Source organism: Dermacentor andersoni, chromosome 1 (assembly GCF_023375885.2).
Source record: "Dermacentor andersoni chromosome 1, qqDerAnde1_hic_scaffold, whole genome shotgun sequence".
NCBI classification, from domain to species: domain Eukaryota; kingdom Metazoa; phylum Arthropoda; class Arachnida; order Ixodida; family Ixodidae; genus Dermacentor; species Dermacentor andersoni.
In genome coordinates this window covers 95,569,112-95,585,515 of record NC_092814.1, presented here as the reverse complement: position 1 = coordinate 95,585,515, position 16,404 = coordinate 95,569,112, and the positions used below count along the sequence as shown (strand labels likewise).

The window sequence follows — 16,404 nt, the reverse complement described above, 5'->3', positions numbered from 1 at the left end:
CGGAATCAGCAAAGAGACGACTCAGAGACGACGTGTGCTGGGGTTGTGCACAATACCAAGCTCCGGCTGCGTGTGTGGCTGTGCCCTTTAAAACAGCGCGCTTCACATAGATCACCCGGACAGCACGCACTGATGGTTATTATGTATCTAGGGAAATATTCGATCGATCCTGCATAGCTGTAGGAGTCGCGTGCGAAGCTGATGTGCTCACCCACAGCAGCTATGCTCGATCTCCACATTCGCAGTTGTCTGTTTGGCACGATAAGCATCAATAAGCACTACGCACACTACGCATTTAAACTAGCAGAAGCGCAAAGTTTACTTTTTGCTGGTGGGACGTGAAAAAGGCGACTAAAAGAACCCGCCCCCTTGTCGTTCGTCCTTAAGTTCATCGCGTGTCCCCTGATCGGTTTTCTTTGCCGTAGAACGTGTCGTTTTATTCTGCCGTCCATTCTGCACGCGCGTTAGCCTTTTCAGCCCAATTGCAAGGGTCCGCATAGTCGATGCCGCTGTACAGCACAGTCTGTGTGGTAGATAAGTTATTTACCACGACCGCTATCAAAATACGCATAAGTATTGATAGCAGCAGTTTCGAGATTAGCGTTGTTTTGTTTTTCACTAAACTATTTTACCTGCTCTTACGATCGTTGATTACATGACATATAGCGCGCGGGAAGCAGACTTCCTCTTCGAACCTCCAAACCAGCCTTTAGAATTCCATCTTTGTTTCAACTGCAGAAAATCCTCGGTAACTCGAACTTTGATATTTTGAAATACTGGTTAAGCCGAATTTTTTTTCGTGACTCGGTGTCAAATTCGTGTATTTTTCACTTCTTATCTCGAAATGTATTTGTGACATACTCGGGATACCTCGAAATATCGCCTGCCAAAATGTCACGAAAAAGTAATTACCCGAAGATTTCCACATTTTGTGCGCAGCTGCGATATCGCCAAAAAGTGACAGGACCGCAAGTTTGTAGCGAATTCCACTTCATTCTAAGCCACTCCATAGCCGCGTTTACAGGAATACGACAGAATGCAACAATAGCGCATCACGTTTCCTAGCACATTACGAGGAATTCTATGCACCAGCGTTTACATAGCGTATTACCCCTGGTGCGATGGTGGCGGCACACGGTGTCGCACATCGAAGGCAAACCAGCGCTATCCGGCGTCGCCGTCGGGGTCGCCATTTTCTCACCAATCTTGCTGTCCCGCAGCTCGGCGGGCGCAGCAGATCCGCAGGAAACTCTCTTCCCATAATTCCTAATGCGATGTGATTGTTTGCGCGCACTCCGAAAGTCGACTTAATCGTCTCAGACCACCTCTGTCTGGCGCGACGCGCTTTCTTAACGCACTAGCCCCGTTTACATGGATACGATGCGCTAGAAAGCTGATGTGGTGCAATGCAATGCGCCACTTGTCGCATTCATCTAAACACGACTTATCATCCGCCGTTCACGGCTCATTGATAATGCGGACGGAGTGTCGCTCTGACCCCTGACGAAGCGCGATAAGCGCGAGAAGGTACACGTGACCTCCGCATCATGCATGCTTACGTGTGCGCGGAGCATCGTCAGCTCGCTTGTTCGCCGTGCTCTGCGTTTGTATGTTTGTGAATCCTCACGGGGTGGGATGTATCGGATGCCGAGCCGCACAACATCTTGCAAAAGTGATCTACCGAAAATACCGCTCTTGGTATATTGAGCTTATGCGAGAAATTTAGCGGCTACTGACGCCTCTTTCAAAAGGCTCAATGTGGTCTATGCGCGCCCACGGACTTATATTTTCGTGAATTCGCTTATCTCGATACACCGCTTATCTCGAAATTTTCTCTGGTTTTTACAATTTCGAGTTAACGGGGTTTTTCTGTAGATACGTTTGGTTCACTTCAGCACCCCGCCCCCCTTTTTTTTTTCCACTAACGTACACAATGCACATGTTCTAAAACGCAGCAAAAAGTGAGGCAGCAAAAATGCAAAGATCGAGACGTAGTAAGTGCTTGCAATTTAGAAAGTTGAGTGCGCCCACAGGGTATGCATTGATATTGAGTTGTCTACGTCCCATCGTAACGTACTGCAATGTGAGCTCGCTCTATGTCAATCGTCGTACTGAATGGCATTTAAACGTTATCAGCGTGCGAATTCGGGATAGTAGTCTTATCCTTCGACAATGCTAAATTTGGGTATGGTGTATGGAGCGATAGACGAGGGGCTATGTGAGATCGAAGAGTGTGCAGACTTTGTACTCCACGTTTCCCGCGTGGAGGTCGAAGAGTTGTTATCAAACTTGCCGTAGTTGACAAAGTGCCAATAAACAAGTGCCAATCAATCGGAGGACCATGCAGGGAAACACGAGCGTGTATGGTAAGTGGATTCTCCCGCGTATATACAATTATCTGAGTAAAACTTTATGATAGGCTGTATAGCGTCTCTGCAGGTTCTTTATCTTACCGACGACTTCAATTCATCAGGCTCACCTGCACAGGCTCACGCGGAAGTAGGCGTTTTGTAAGAGCAGCTTAAGAACGCTTATATATCCACATGTTCGTGACTTCATAAATGATTTTTCGTTTTATTTCAGTCGTTCGTTGTTTTAATTAGGAAGCTTCAGCTTCTGCTAGACTGAGATTTAGGCGATGATGAATATTTCAAGTGAGCACGAATCGGAGGTCCGAATCCAAGTTCACGAACAAGCGCGACGTGGAGCGGCACTTGAAACCTGCATGCACACAGTAAGTAATCTACGTCCGTGCGGTCCTCGCTGGTGGTGCCGTCCTGTCTGCATATAACAAGCAACAAACGACAACCCCTATGGTTGAAGGTGGGATGGGGGGTGGGGCATGGACAGAGGCCCGGTGCTCGTACGTTTGCACCTGGTGCACGCAGAGCCTCTCCATCATAACGCCAGATGGCTGACCTCAGTATACTCGCGGTGGTCAGTCAGCCTGCGTTATAATTCAAGAACGGCGACCGCACTTGAGGTCAGGTATACCCGATGCTTGTAAGGCGATGTTCCTTGCAGCACGTTCGACTCACTTGGACGCACTTTGAACTTGAGCGGCACCTTCTCGTTAGGCTTGAGAACGCCGTGGTCGGGGTTGAACTGAAGTCCGTTGGCCTTAGTTATCTTTAAATAGAAGAACGTTCCCACACGTGTTACTGTACGAAATACAAAGCGACGTTACACGAAATCGCGCGCGCACGCATTATGCGTAGCGGGGCGGTAACCCCCTGGCTCAGCGAAACGGTCTCAGCGGCAGCAGCGCTTCAAGGAGCAAATATTTTTGCGCTTTTCTTACAATTATGCCAGCATGCTGTGGTCAGTAAGTTTGCCAGTCGTTAGGCCACTCATTCTTTTCGTTTTCGCTCTAGAAGAGAGCTAATTGCTTAAACGATTCACCCCTCAAACAATATGCTGAAAAAAAAAGCAAACAAAATTGCAAAACAGTGCAACTAATTCTCCCAGTGATATGCAACTTTACAAATTTGGCTGGTCGGAATCTGACGTTATCACAGGGAGTTGCTCAACAAATACTATTGAATGGTATGTATGTATGTATGTATGTATATATATATCCGGTACCGAACATCGAAAAACAAATCGTAAGGTGATTTCAGACTGCACGTGTCTTGCAGCAAAAATATAGTTGTCGCCCATCAAGTCCTTGTTATTTACCGCCTCCTTACGGTTAGGGGAACGGCAGGCATGTGCACCTCGCCAATGTGGCCTCCTCCCCCAACACTTCGTCTTTGCGAGCAGCCATTATGCCAGCATCCTTGTTCTTGCTGTAATACATCGTAATACGGCAAGTGTAGTAGCTCGAGTGAGCCTCGGCTGTCGGGTACAGTGAAATTACCTTCAGCCAGCGACTTTATTGGCCCCGTAGAGGAACAGGTATACACGGAGGCACCGTTGCCGCCGCTTCGATACATTCATCACCACGCTCATGGAGCTCCATTGCGGAGGTAAACGAGCTGCGCGAACCTGTACTTGTAGAATAACACAATGAATTCTCACACGTTGCGAAGCTGCGCCATGGCGGTACACGGGCGCCTCCTCGAACCATGCAGTGCTTTCATATATAATGCGATGTACGATTTCAGAGTGCGAGTCATCGTTTGCGAACGTGAAGGCAAACAATGAGCAACGAAAATTACCCTGAAGGCCACATTGCGCGAACTCCCGTTGCCGAACTCGCACGCTTCGTACTGCAGATCCGGGTCGCTCTCTTGAACTTTGATGAAAGAGGCCGGTTTGCTGATGAGTACAAATGCCAAGGAGTTATTAGAAAAATGAGAAGATATACTCCGCATTTTTTTTTTTTACTATACGGAGTTTAATTTTTAAATATCGCTTGTAGTAGATAGCACGATTCTAGTCCTTGAGCTGGATTACTCGCAGCGGCGCACATTTGTTCAAAGAATTTGTTCCAAGTGACGTACTATGCCTTGCAAACTCACCATGCATCTTCCATTCGCAAATTGCAATATGTCGTAAAGTAATTAGTCAAACCTTAATTCGTGAAGTTTGATCCATTAGTCGATTGTATGTTTTTATTTATTGTGTCGGTAATGTCCGCCTCTTGGAGAAATCCAGCTCAAGGATTAGGATTGTGCTATCTGCCGCAGGTAGCCGAATTTAAAGAAGAAAGGCTCTATGGCCTAAAAAATACAACATAAAATCTTGGTGTAGGCAAAGACAACTTATCTACATAATATATAGCTTATACAACTAAATAAAAGAATCGGGAACAAACAAACAATTCGTAGTTATATTTGCACGAACCTTAATTCTTCGCCAACTCGCTGCCTTAAGATCGTCTTAGGCGATGAATTTATCAATTTTCCTCGGTCTCTGACTAAATTCGGCACAAAACAAGTTAACAGAAACGTCGCGGTATGTCCAAGTTGTTGATGCGGACAATCGCATACATATATATACAGGGTGTTTCAACGAACACTTTAAAAAAATCTTTAAAAGTTGCCTATAGCAGATATCACAATTATAATTCATGAGCCGGTCTATACTCGAAGCGGCGGAGAATACTTAAACAAAAAATTGAGATCCAAACTCGACTAATTAATAAAAATTCACCAATTAAGTTTTAACTTCAAACTTAGAATTATTGGCATACCTGACATTTTCATAAACTGGATTATTGCTTACCTGAGCAAACGCACTCAGTACGTTACAATCGGTAAACATAGCTCGGCCACTCTCCCAGTTACATCAGGGGTGCCCCAAGGTAGTGTCTTGGGGCCTTTACTGTTTTTAATGTATATAAATGACATTGTTAAAACCATAACTCCTGGTGTGAAAATTAGACTGTTTGTCGATGATTGTATTTTTTACAGTGATTTAACTTGTCAGAATGATCAGACTGTCCTCGAAAAGACTTTAAATAACATATTGAAGTGGTGTAATGAATGGGGTATGTTTATTAACGCTGATAAATCCGTATTTATTCGTATTACTCGTAAAAAAAAAACACAAACTTTTTCTTATACGCTAGGTTCTTCAGCTCTGCGTGAAACTAACAATTACAAACACTTAGGTGTTACTTTCACTTCAACATTGTCATGAACATGCACATTAATGATATTTGTTCTTCTGCTTTCCGCAAACTCTGTTTCCTAAGACACAAACTGAAAAATGCCCCTCCTAATGTGAAATTACTGTGTTATTTTACATTTATTAGACCAAAGTTAGAGTATGCATGTATATCATGGGATCCTTACAATAAATCAAACATCGTGCGTCTTGAAAAAATACAAAGAAAGGCAGTTAGGTTTATATTTAATAAATTCGCAAGACTGGACTCTCCCTCTAAAATTATGACAGAAAATTCCATACCTACTTTTGAATCACGCCATAAGCTGCTAAGGCTTGAAATCCTTTCCCTTCTTCTCAACAACAGGCTTGAAATTAAACCATCGACTTATATAACGCCTGCAATAACACGGCACACAAGACAGCATCATCCGGACTCACTAACACCCTATTATGCTCGAACTGACACGTTTAAATTTTCTTTTTTTACCAGAACAGTATCAGACTGGAACGACAGTCTACAGACACAGTGTGACTAAAAATTGTATAAATTTGTATTTGCTTGTTCCTAATTTGTTCTCTTTTGTTTGTATGCATTCTATTGCCCCTCTGATTGGACCGAAAGGTTTGCAGTATGTACTAAATAAATAAACAAAGAAAACTAATTAAATTATGGCCCATATTGCAATTTACAAATTATAGCCGTGGAGTTCGCAAGGTGGATCCACTTGGAACGAATTTTCAAGATGACACCAGTTTCGAGATATAGATTCCCGAACTTTGCGGAGAAATGCATTGGCGTCCCAGTTATGTGCTTCAGTGCAAGAAACGACGTTTTGTTAACAAATTAACTGGAACGCCAATGCATTTCTCCGCAAAGTTCGGGAATTTATATCTCGAAACTGGTGTCGTCCTGAGAATTCGTTCTAAGTGGATCCGCCTTGCGAAGTCCAGTGCTAGAATGTGTAAATTGCAATATGGGTCATAAGTAATTAGCTAAAAGTTAATTAATGAGTTCTTGTTAATTATTCCATAATGCATTTCAATTTCTTGTGCAAGTACTGTCCGCCGCTTCGAGTAGACCGGCTCATAAACTAGAATTGAGCTATCTGCCACAGGCAACCTTTAAAAATTTTTGAAAGTGTTCGCTGAAACACCCTGTATGTATGTTACAGACCTCTTCGTAGTGGTAGCAAGAAATGTAGTCGGTCAGAGGTGTATAGTGTCCCTTTGAAAAAAAAAAGAAAGGAAAGATCCGAGGTGGTCAAAACCGACTCGGAAACCTTCATTCGCGTGCCTTTGGGGCTTATAAAAAAACCTCGTCCACAATTAACCGTCCCCTTCGTAAAGACACGACGCGCAAAACCGAACCGCGAACGTCACAGACAGACGGAGCACGTCGCAAGCGCGCGCCCCCGCCAGCGGCGGACTCACCTCACCCACGTGTGGGGACCCTTGGGCTTCTTGTCCCTGTCCAGGATCAGCGCCTTGTACTCCCAGACGGTTTCCTCGACCTTGTCATCTGCGGGCGGAGCGCGGCGGTGAGCGCCGCTGCGCGCCAGCTTGCGGGAGGCCGCCACTCACTGCCTGTCGTCATGGCGGCGGCCGGGGCACGGGCCTCCGCGAAGGCCGGCGACCGGGCGAAGGAGCATAGCGGTGCCGCCGCGACACCGTCCGCCCAAGACGTGCGCCGCCGCCGCTGCGGGTGGCTTCGCTCTCGCGCCGTCGCCCTGTGGCGGCGTCTGCCGAGCCCTATTCTCCCATTCACTGCACGCTATATATAGTCATGTGCGAACGTAGGTGGAGAGAAAAAAAAAAGAAGACAAGGGCCCGAGAAATCCGCCTGCTTTTTTGGCCAGTCCCCCCGGTAGTGGGTAAGCGCCATCGCTATGGGGTACAAGAACATAGCCAGACACAGCGTTGAATTGGATTGGGAAAACGTTTATTGAGCCTGCAGTAAAGCGCGCAGGCGCGCTTCGGACGTGACCTACGTCGTCATCATGGCGGGTGCTCTGCGAGGATCCCCGCTCGCCGTTGCCGGCTCGCCAGGCTCCTGCCTAGCCAGCGCCTCGATGACCTGCTGGACGGCCTGGAGTTGTTTTTCTTGGTCGTCGCTCCGCGTTGCTTCCTCGAGCTGCGGCGGTATACGTCCTGAGTTAGATTCGCTTGGATGTTTGGAGCAATCCCATAGCATATGCGCTCGAATGTGGACGTCTCCCTGCAGCACGCTCTGCACTTGTCATCGGGGTACGATTCTGGGTACATCCTATGCAATAGCGCCGGGCTTGGAAGCGTTCTCGTTTGTAGTTGCCTGAACAGCACGGCCTGCGACCTGCTCAGTCCTTTGCAGGGTGACGGGAGAAGTCTGCGGGCCAGCCGAAAGGCCTCGGTCAGTTCGGTCATCCTGTCTTTGGCGCTGAAGCACAGCGGGCGGCCGTTGCCTTGGGCGCGGTCGGTTAGTCCTCGCGCTCGGGCGTGTGCTGTTTCGATGCGATTGGCATTCTTCTCCGACGCTTGTCCTGCGTGCGCCGGGAACCACTTGATTCGAGTCCTCTTGTTGCGGTCTGCCTGTCGGAGCAGGATGCGTGCCGCCGTTGGGGCAATTCTTCCTTTGGCGTAGTTCCTCACCGCCTGTCTAGAGTCGCTGAAGATCGTGTGGCATTCTCGGTCTACGATGGCCAGGGCGATGGCTATTTCTTCTGCTTCCTCCACTTGCTTGCTCGATGTGCTGGCGGTCGCCCGTACGTTGTCTCCGGAGTCGACCACCGCGATCGCGAAGCCGTTGCGGCCGGCATATTCGGCTGCATCCACGTATCTGGCGCCGGGGTCTTCCGCGTGCAGGTTCGTCAGCGTTGAAGAAAACCGTTGTATGGTAACCACCAGGGATGTAGCCAGGGGGAGGAGGGGCTTATGGGTCTTCAGCCCCCCCCCCTCCCCCGAAATTTTTTCGTGCTGTCCATGCACCGCTGACCAAAGCAACCCCCGGCGCTGGAAATCATTCTGGATTTTGTCTAAAATGTCTTTTTAACGCTCGAAAAAACATTTCACCGCGAACATTGCGAACTCGAGCTGGATTTCACGGCAACGCCCATGCACCGGGAGTCACATAACGCAAGCAGCCCCATCCGAGCAAAAAATTTCAAGGGCGTTTTGATGGCGAACTGGGTCGCCGCGGCATCTCGCGGAGTCCGCGGAACCTACGGAGCGCATGGATGTCAATTCCGAAACTTTATGGGTATAAAGGTATCATAAATTTTTGATGTGAAAGGTGCGTTGGCATTTCCAAAGTAGTGCTTTAGATTTTCAATTGCGGAACTTTGGGGGTTTATTGTTGTTATAAACACTTGACGCCAAAGATGATTGACTTTTCTAAAGTCGTACATCGGAACATACAACGAGACAAGTCAAATCAACACACTATCAGGCAAGTTGCCAAAGTACGCAGCGAGGTCCGATGAGACGAAGCGTTGCGGTGGTTCATTTGCGCCGTCATGTCACACAAAAAATTATCAACATTTTTTTTTACCTACGCCAGAGCATCCACGTGACGACAATAAAGCCAGCAAGGGTAACTATGTTCTTATTTTCTATGTTCACTTTTTATTCGCGAGGACACATTGAGCCTCCTCAATTTTCTTTTCCTCGCTACCCTACCCACGGGCTGTCAGAGCCAACCAGAACGCATGCGTTTTTCTCGTGTTACCCCTACCACCGCACGGCGCACTTTGGTGAGCGTTCGGTTTTCTCTGGCCGAGTGGATTTTCGCCTGGCAGAGTTTCGGACACTTTCTGGCTAGCAGACAAAAAAAAAAAGAAACAATGGTCCCTCGCCGCCATCACTGTGGGGACTCGACGGATTGCACCGTGTTCGCTGGAGCGCAACCTCTCCGGAAAGTCTTGTCTCGCCGGTGCAGGATACCGAGCAGTATGCGTAAGGTTTTCGGTGGACCAAGCGTCTCATGTTTTCTTCCATATGTCCATGGAATTATCATGCACCGGATACACCCCACTAAATTATAATACCTATGCCGATATTGTGATCTACCATGCACACACCCTCCAACACATGGTGTTGGTGTGCCCACACCGCGAGAAAAACAGTCAACATCATGTCTAGGATTCTGTGAATCTGTGATTGAGCAAACATGTTTATTTACCTTGTTTGGCGCATCATATACAGTGGCTTTTTCTTAGATACGTAGATTTATTGGCGACTTATACGTATATTTAAATATCTTGTTGCGAGGTATTGTGTATACGTGCAGTGAACTTTGTTTCCAGTGACAATTTTTAGCCCTTTATCAAGCTGTATCTTCGCATTTGTATATTCCATTGTATCTTCGCATTTATAATGTCGAGGACGACTCAAATGAAAGTGAGGCTACCCACCCCGCGCAATAATGGTTCGGTTCATTATATACGAGGCATGCGCGTAGCACACAGGCATCTCTCATTTACAAAAGTGACACATAGGTGTGAGGATAAATGTTCTTTAATGATCTCACACACCGTGTTGAACATGGTTCTGTGACATAATGGTCGCTCCGGAAGTTGAGCAGCGTAGTGCGGTGAAGTTTTTGACAGGTGAAGGTGTTCCCTAAAAAGAAATCAGTCGCCGTATGGCTGCCGTGTACGTTGAACATTGCATTTCATTGGCCACTGTGAAGCGTTGGAGCAAACGGTTCAGAGAAGGACGTGAAATTTGCAAAGACGATCTAAGACCGGGCCAAAGCCACCGGGTACTCACCCCCACAAAATTGCAAATGTTGATGAGCTGATGAGACAAGAATGGAGGATAAGAATTGGTGAACTGGCAGAGCGTCTGAACATCAGTCACGGTTCGGTTCACGCCATAATTTATGGATATCTTGGTTATCGGCTCTCGTGTGAGCAATGGATGCCCAAGATTTTGAACCACCGCCAGAAGAATGAGAAGTTCGGCGCTGCCTTGACTCATCCGATCCGGCATGAGAATGAGGGTGACGATTTCTTGTCTCCATTTGTGATCGGAGACGAACCATGGTGCCACTTCTACGAGCCTGAAACACGACGGCAAAGCTTACAGTGGAAACATTCGAATTAACCACCCCCAAGAAAGCAAAGGCCGTCATTTCCGCCGGAAAGGTGTTGTTGACTTTTTTTCGATCCTCAGGGGCCATTACTGATAGAATTTGCTAAATCTTGAGAGACTATCAATTGTTTCCGATATTGTGAAACGCCGGATCGGCTGCGTGTCGCAATCAAGAACAAACGACGTGGAAAATTGACGAACGGGGTCATCTTGTTTCACGACAATGCCCGTCCCCGTGTCGCTGATGTGGTTAATACAAAACTGGCAATGTTTAAGTGGGAAACGCTGAAACATCCGCCATACACCTCAGACCTGTCGCCTTGCGACTTCCACATTTTGGGGCACCTGAAGAAACAGCTCAAGGGAACCAGACTCGTGCCGCACGATGACGTGAAAGAGTCAGTGGGAGACTTTTTAAAGCAGCAACCCAAGGAGTTTTGTGAGACGGGAATCGCGCGACGCGTTACTCAATGGGACAAATGTTTAAATGCTCACGGAGACTACTTTTAAATAAAGTATACCCCGTTTGTCATATATTCGCATTGGCTCACTTTCATTTGACTCACCCTCGTATATTATGCAGAACTCCTGCTTTTTATACGTGCTCTCTGTTGCGACTATAATTTCGATGAAACGCAACCTCGCGATACTCACGATACACGACTGGTGACAGCTGCTCCTGCGTAATACATTGGAACAAATGACAGCGTCATTGAGATTTTTCACGGGCCGTTGCATGTGTATAAAAATGTAAACAAGGTTCTTCAGTGACAGTTTCATTAACATATTTGTCCTCAACTTGTTCATTTCATGGGCTTTACATTTTTCGTATCAGCGGCATGCTCTGCTTAGCTGGTTTCGAACTGATGTAGTTATAAAGTTCGCGTGATATTTTCTTTAGTTATTAACTAGACATAGACATGGAAGTATTAATATCAGTTATCTTGGACACAATTTTTGGCACATACGGGTATATCCTTTATGAAAAAAATACATATCTCACTTGTTTATACAGTGTCTAGCGTTCAACAATTCGGTTGCAGCATCTTTGGCAATGGCAATGCAGTTATTATTCATGTATTTGATCCCTCGACAAATTGTTTAAGAGGAAGCTTTAGCTCGGGCCCAACTCCGACGCGGCCTATTCAAATACATGTAAAACGCAGAAACGCTTTTTTCTAAGATAACCTCTGGATCGCTTTTAATAAAATTTGTTGCATTTGAGAGAGAAATTTGAATTCTAGTGTCTGTTGAAAGCGGAATTTTGATTTAGGGCCTGAATTTTGAATTAAATATTTTGAAAAATTCGAAAGTTCTAAAAAAATTGAACCACGGCGTTTACAAACTAATAGCTCTGCATCAAGAACATATATCGCGCTTCTGTAAACGCCATCTACTATAGCAGTCAAAGCGCACAAATTTGGTGTGCCGATTTGTGTCTTACGTTAATTGGTTACGTTCTGAGCAAGGGTTCTGCAAAAGCCGTATTTCCATAATACTAAATTTTTTTAGATTCATGTGTAACATATAAATTTTTTCCGCTTTAGATGTACTATTAGATGCAATTCGCAGAATTGTGATATCATTTTTCATTGTTGAGTTACAATGTTTTAAACTTGAGAGTATCGTTTACTGAAAATTGGCGATTTTTGAGATATTTTATTAAGGAATTGACAACCTAAATAAGAAATTCAAAACCAACAGTCCCTAGAATTTAAGTTTCTTTTTTAAATGTAACAAACTTCGACAAATTTGGTGCAGTGGTTGCCAACAAAAACGAATTCTCCTTCTACATGTATTTTGATAGGAACACCCGCGGGATAAAGCTTCCCCTTAAGGAGGAGGCGGAGCTGCAACATGAGCCCCCCCCCGGACGAAATTTCTGGCTACGCCACTGGTAACCGCCAGGCACTGAATGGGAGGCATCGGTGCGAGTTTTCGAGCTATATACGCGGAGACGTGATGAGGATCAAGGCGTTTGTTTTCGCGCCACCGCTTGTTCCTTCTCGGACGTTGCCGCATGTTAGGTTCAGCATTGTCTCTGTCCAAACTTCGCACATCATTTCCGAACAGAGGATACAATGGCAACTTGTCCGTTAATGCTTCCATCGAGAGAGCTCGGAGTTCTAGGCATAAACAGTTAATTTGTCACTCACATCGCCGCGTAAATTTCCACAATATAATAAACTGTGATATAAAAGTGATAGTATATCTAAAAAGAGGGGGAGGGAAAGAGGGGAGGGGGTCGGGTCGAGAACTTTAAGCTGGCCTGTATATATTTACGTTGTTGCAGCGCCTCTTGCATACTTCGTCGTTGCCACGACATTAACCAGTCAACTGCTAATCTTTTCACGCAAAATATGAGCGATTAGCCACTCAATACACCTAGGCTCATGGTCAAAACACATTAATAATTTAGTTGGAAGGGCCGGGCGCTCTCTTGGTTTTTCAAAGGGCAACACAAAACATCTGAGTAAAGAAACAGAGGGAGTCGCACGTCAACCCTATGTGTTGCATGTCTTAGAATTCGCACGTCCTGATACGGGATTCTTTTCGCAGTAAACATATCAATGCTCTTGAACGCATACAATCTGCCGCTGCAACGTTTGTCCTGGGGAAATGCGACCGGTAATCAAGGGTTACGAAAATGAAGGAAGATATCGGCCGGGTTTCTCTATCGGCAGCGGTGTAAGAATGTGCGCCTTAAGCTCCTTCATTAAGTATTGCACAATAAATTGGGAATTTCTGCCAGAACGTATTTTGACACCCCGCATTATGTTTCATCACGCAAAGATCATGCTTATAAAGTTAGGCCGTATCACTCCAGGACGGACTTGTTTAAGTATTCATATATTTTTCCCTCGACCATCGAAGAGTGGAATAATGTGTCGGCGGAATTGATGGACTCAAGAATGTCGACTTTTGTTACCAACAGTTTGCCCCCCCCCCCCGCAGTAATGCCTTAGTGGTGCTGCGAGATTATCTGGATAAAGCAAAAAGAATAAAGCAATTATTTGACAGCTATAGCGCTTTCGCGCTGTCGTAAAGCCCTACAGTAGCGCTGTTTCTCTGGTTTTCAAGGCCATCGCCCACGGTAACATTACACCTGCTGTCATCGTCGAATCGGCCGAACTGTTATACGTCAATTACAAGAAGTTCGTCCGGGCGTCTAAAAGAAAGCGCTGCTCCATCGCGACGAGTTGGTGGCAGAACATCGGAACCTTATAGAGGAGTGCTGACACAACAGTTCCAACTTGTCATTTCCTTGCGTTAAAATGACGATGTAAACCCTCTAAGTACCAGCAAACGCCATAGCGTATACGTATAGTTTACCATAAAAATTGTTCCTACCAACCGGTTTCGTTAACCATGCTGGAGTTGCACGCATCATGAAGTCACGATATATTGGCTCACTCCGTTTTTACGAACGCTGTGGCCGCCACACGTGAGGAGCCTAGCGAGATGACGTATGCGCTCAGCCCATACTGGGGGTTGCGTGATACACACATGGCACGATCGCAAACTCGTAACTAGTATTGCAAGACACGGTGATTTATAAAGTGGTAGTTGTGATAACGATGACGATCTATGTTGGCATCCCAATGAGGTATATATATATATCTGTATATATTCCCGTTGCTTAAGGCCCACGGACTCCTTTTGGAGGCCACGTTGTTCCACAAGGTACGGTACTAGAGCTCGCGCCCATTATGTTCCAACCTACTTCAATAAATCACCCCCCAGCATCCTCTATGCAAAAACAAAATACAAGTTAAAGAGACTGCTTAGGCGTATCTGTTTGTAAAGGCGCATTTGTTCCTTTTGTTTACCATTATTGCTTGTGTTCATGCGTGTGATTGTGCAATTCCTTTGCACCATGACGGTTAGATTGCTGTGTGATTGTATTATCTGATGGTCATTTCGTTCACACGCACTGCTGCGTTTGTGTTTCATTATTCTCGATGAAAATTCTTCTATTAGACACTGTATAAATTTTAATAACTTCTTTTTCCTGCTATGCTATACTCGAGTTCGCTGCTTATAATCTATTATGTACCGTGTATGGTTTTGCTGCCTGCCAGGCTCTGCCGCTCAAGCCTCCAAAGGCTTTGGCAAGCCTGCATGAATGTACTGATTTCATTGTGGGAAATAAAGGTATTGTATATATATATATATATATATATATATATATATATATATATATATATATATATATATATATATATATATATATATATATATATATATATATATATATATATATATAGACCTCTGTCTATATACTGCACATGCCTCTAATAACTCTGCATGGTTCTATCAATTTCTTCCCTGCATTTTTTTCTGCCAATACTCTAAACGTCTCTTGCTTATCTTGACTGCTGCCCATTCCATTAGCTTTGAATGCCAGCGCTTCTGGAAGATGGACGTTCCCTACGGGTCTTACTGGGCGAATATCTTGACATTCTGTGCAGAGTCCTTTCTGGACTTTTGCTGCAGCAAACACATGCCTTATGAGTGAGTGAGTGAAGAAACTTTATTGCAGGTCCGGCGAGGACGCGAACTCGTCGCGTACCCGGCTAGTCCCACGTCGGGACCGGCAGGTCTAGCCCACCGGCCCGGTCGCGGGCACGCCGGACAGCCAGGATTTGCTTTTCTAGAGCGGGGCTACGCAGAAGCGAGTCCCACTCCTCCTTGATGAACTTGGGGTATGTCGACCCGCACTCCCATAGCATGTGCGCTAGAGTGGAGGTCTGCCCGCAGGAGGGGCAGGCGTCGTCGCGATACACGTCCGGGTAAGCCTCGTGGAGAACGGACAGACACGGATACGTGCCGGTCTGCAGAACACATGCCTTATCCTGTTGCGAATTTTTGCTTCGGTATGTTTTTGTCCTTAGGCAGCTAGCTCGGACCTCAAATAGCAGGGCAGTGCCCTTTGTGTTATCGCACAGGTTTTCCCTCCTATTATATATTTTTAGCTGTATTTTTAGATATCCACAGTCTTCTTCTTTTGTTTCCATCGTTTGCATCCAGTTTACGGTCTTCGTTTCTTTCACTTCCTTTTTGATGAATCTTAGTTGTTTAGTAACACTTTCAATCACCTTTGGTTGCCAACTTTCTCGACGTCATCCTCCATTACGTGTCGACGCTTTTGAGGTACGCATATTTGTGCACTCTGGCCGCCCATTTCTTTTCATCTACGTTCCTGAGTCTTTCTTCAAGACTAATTTTCCCTGCGCTTTCTTGACTTCAATAGAAGTCCAAGCCATGTCACCCTGCAGTGTCTCATTTGTGGTTTTACCGCGGGCCCCCAGTTGTTTCTGGAGCATTCCATCTTTTCGGAGAGAGAACGGAGCTCGGTGACGGCATCAACTGGAAATAGGGATCGTGCATTGCCTGCTTGGCCGAATATATTCGTGAGAGTACAAGACGCCGGGAAGTGAGGTAGCTAGAATATGTAAATACTGCAGTTATTTATAAATACATAACTATTCACTTCTTCCCAGCTCTACGTTCCCATGATGTTTAGTGGCACGAGCATCGAGTGGCACTCTTTGTTTCTTGCGCAGCACTTCAGGTTCACCCCTTGAGACGACCCGGGAGGAAATTAAAAATAAATCAGAAAAAAAAGAAAAAAAAAATAGTGCAGTACAATATTCATGGGTTTCATTATAGATATGATGTCAGAGCATAAGCTTAGTTACAAGCTGAGTTACTGAAGTGTCTGAAGTAATTAGAATTAATTAGAAATCACCGAGACGACCGGGGACGAAATTCAAAATA

At 45.7% G+C, this 16,404-nt stretch overlaps 1 protein-coding gene across 2 annotated transcripts in view; it reads right to left on the bottom strand.

Annotated features, from left to right (window-relative positions):
* The window catches only part of LOC126543283 (uncharacterized), a 40,332-nt gene extending 32,914 nt beyond the window's left edge, over nt 1–7,418 (bottom strand). Inside the window, exons 1-4 of one of the 2 annotated variants that reach the window (XM_055061807.1) lie at nt 7,138–7,418; nt 6,988–7,075; nt 4,161–4,260; nt 3,039–3,129 (exon numbers count right to left, since the gene is read on the bottom strand). In XM_055061807.1, the coding sequence (XP_054917782.1) occupies nt 3,039–3,129; nt 4,161–4,260; nt 6,988–7,075; nt 7,138–7,150 (292 nt within the window). In that variant the 5' untranslated portion in view covers nt 7,151–7,418. The remainder of the gene's footprint in view (nt 1–3,038; nt 3,130–4,160; nt 4,261–6,987; nt 7,076–7,137) is intronic. The other variant, XM_055061806.2, reaches the window with a different exon arrangement.
* Nucleotides 7,419–16,404: the final 8,986 nt, after the last annotated feature.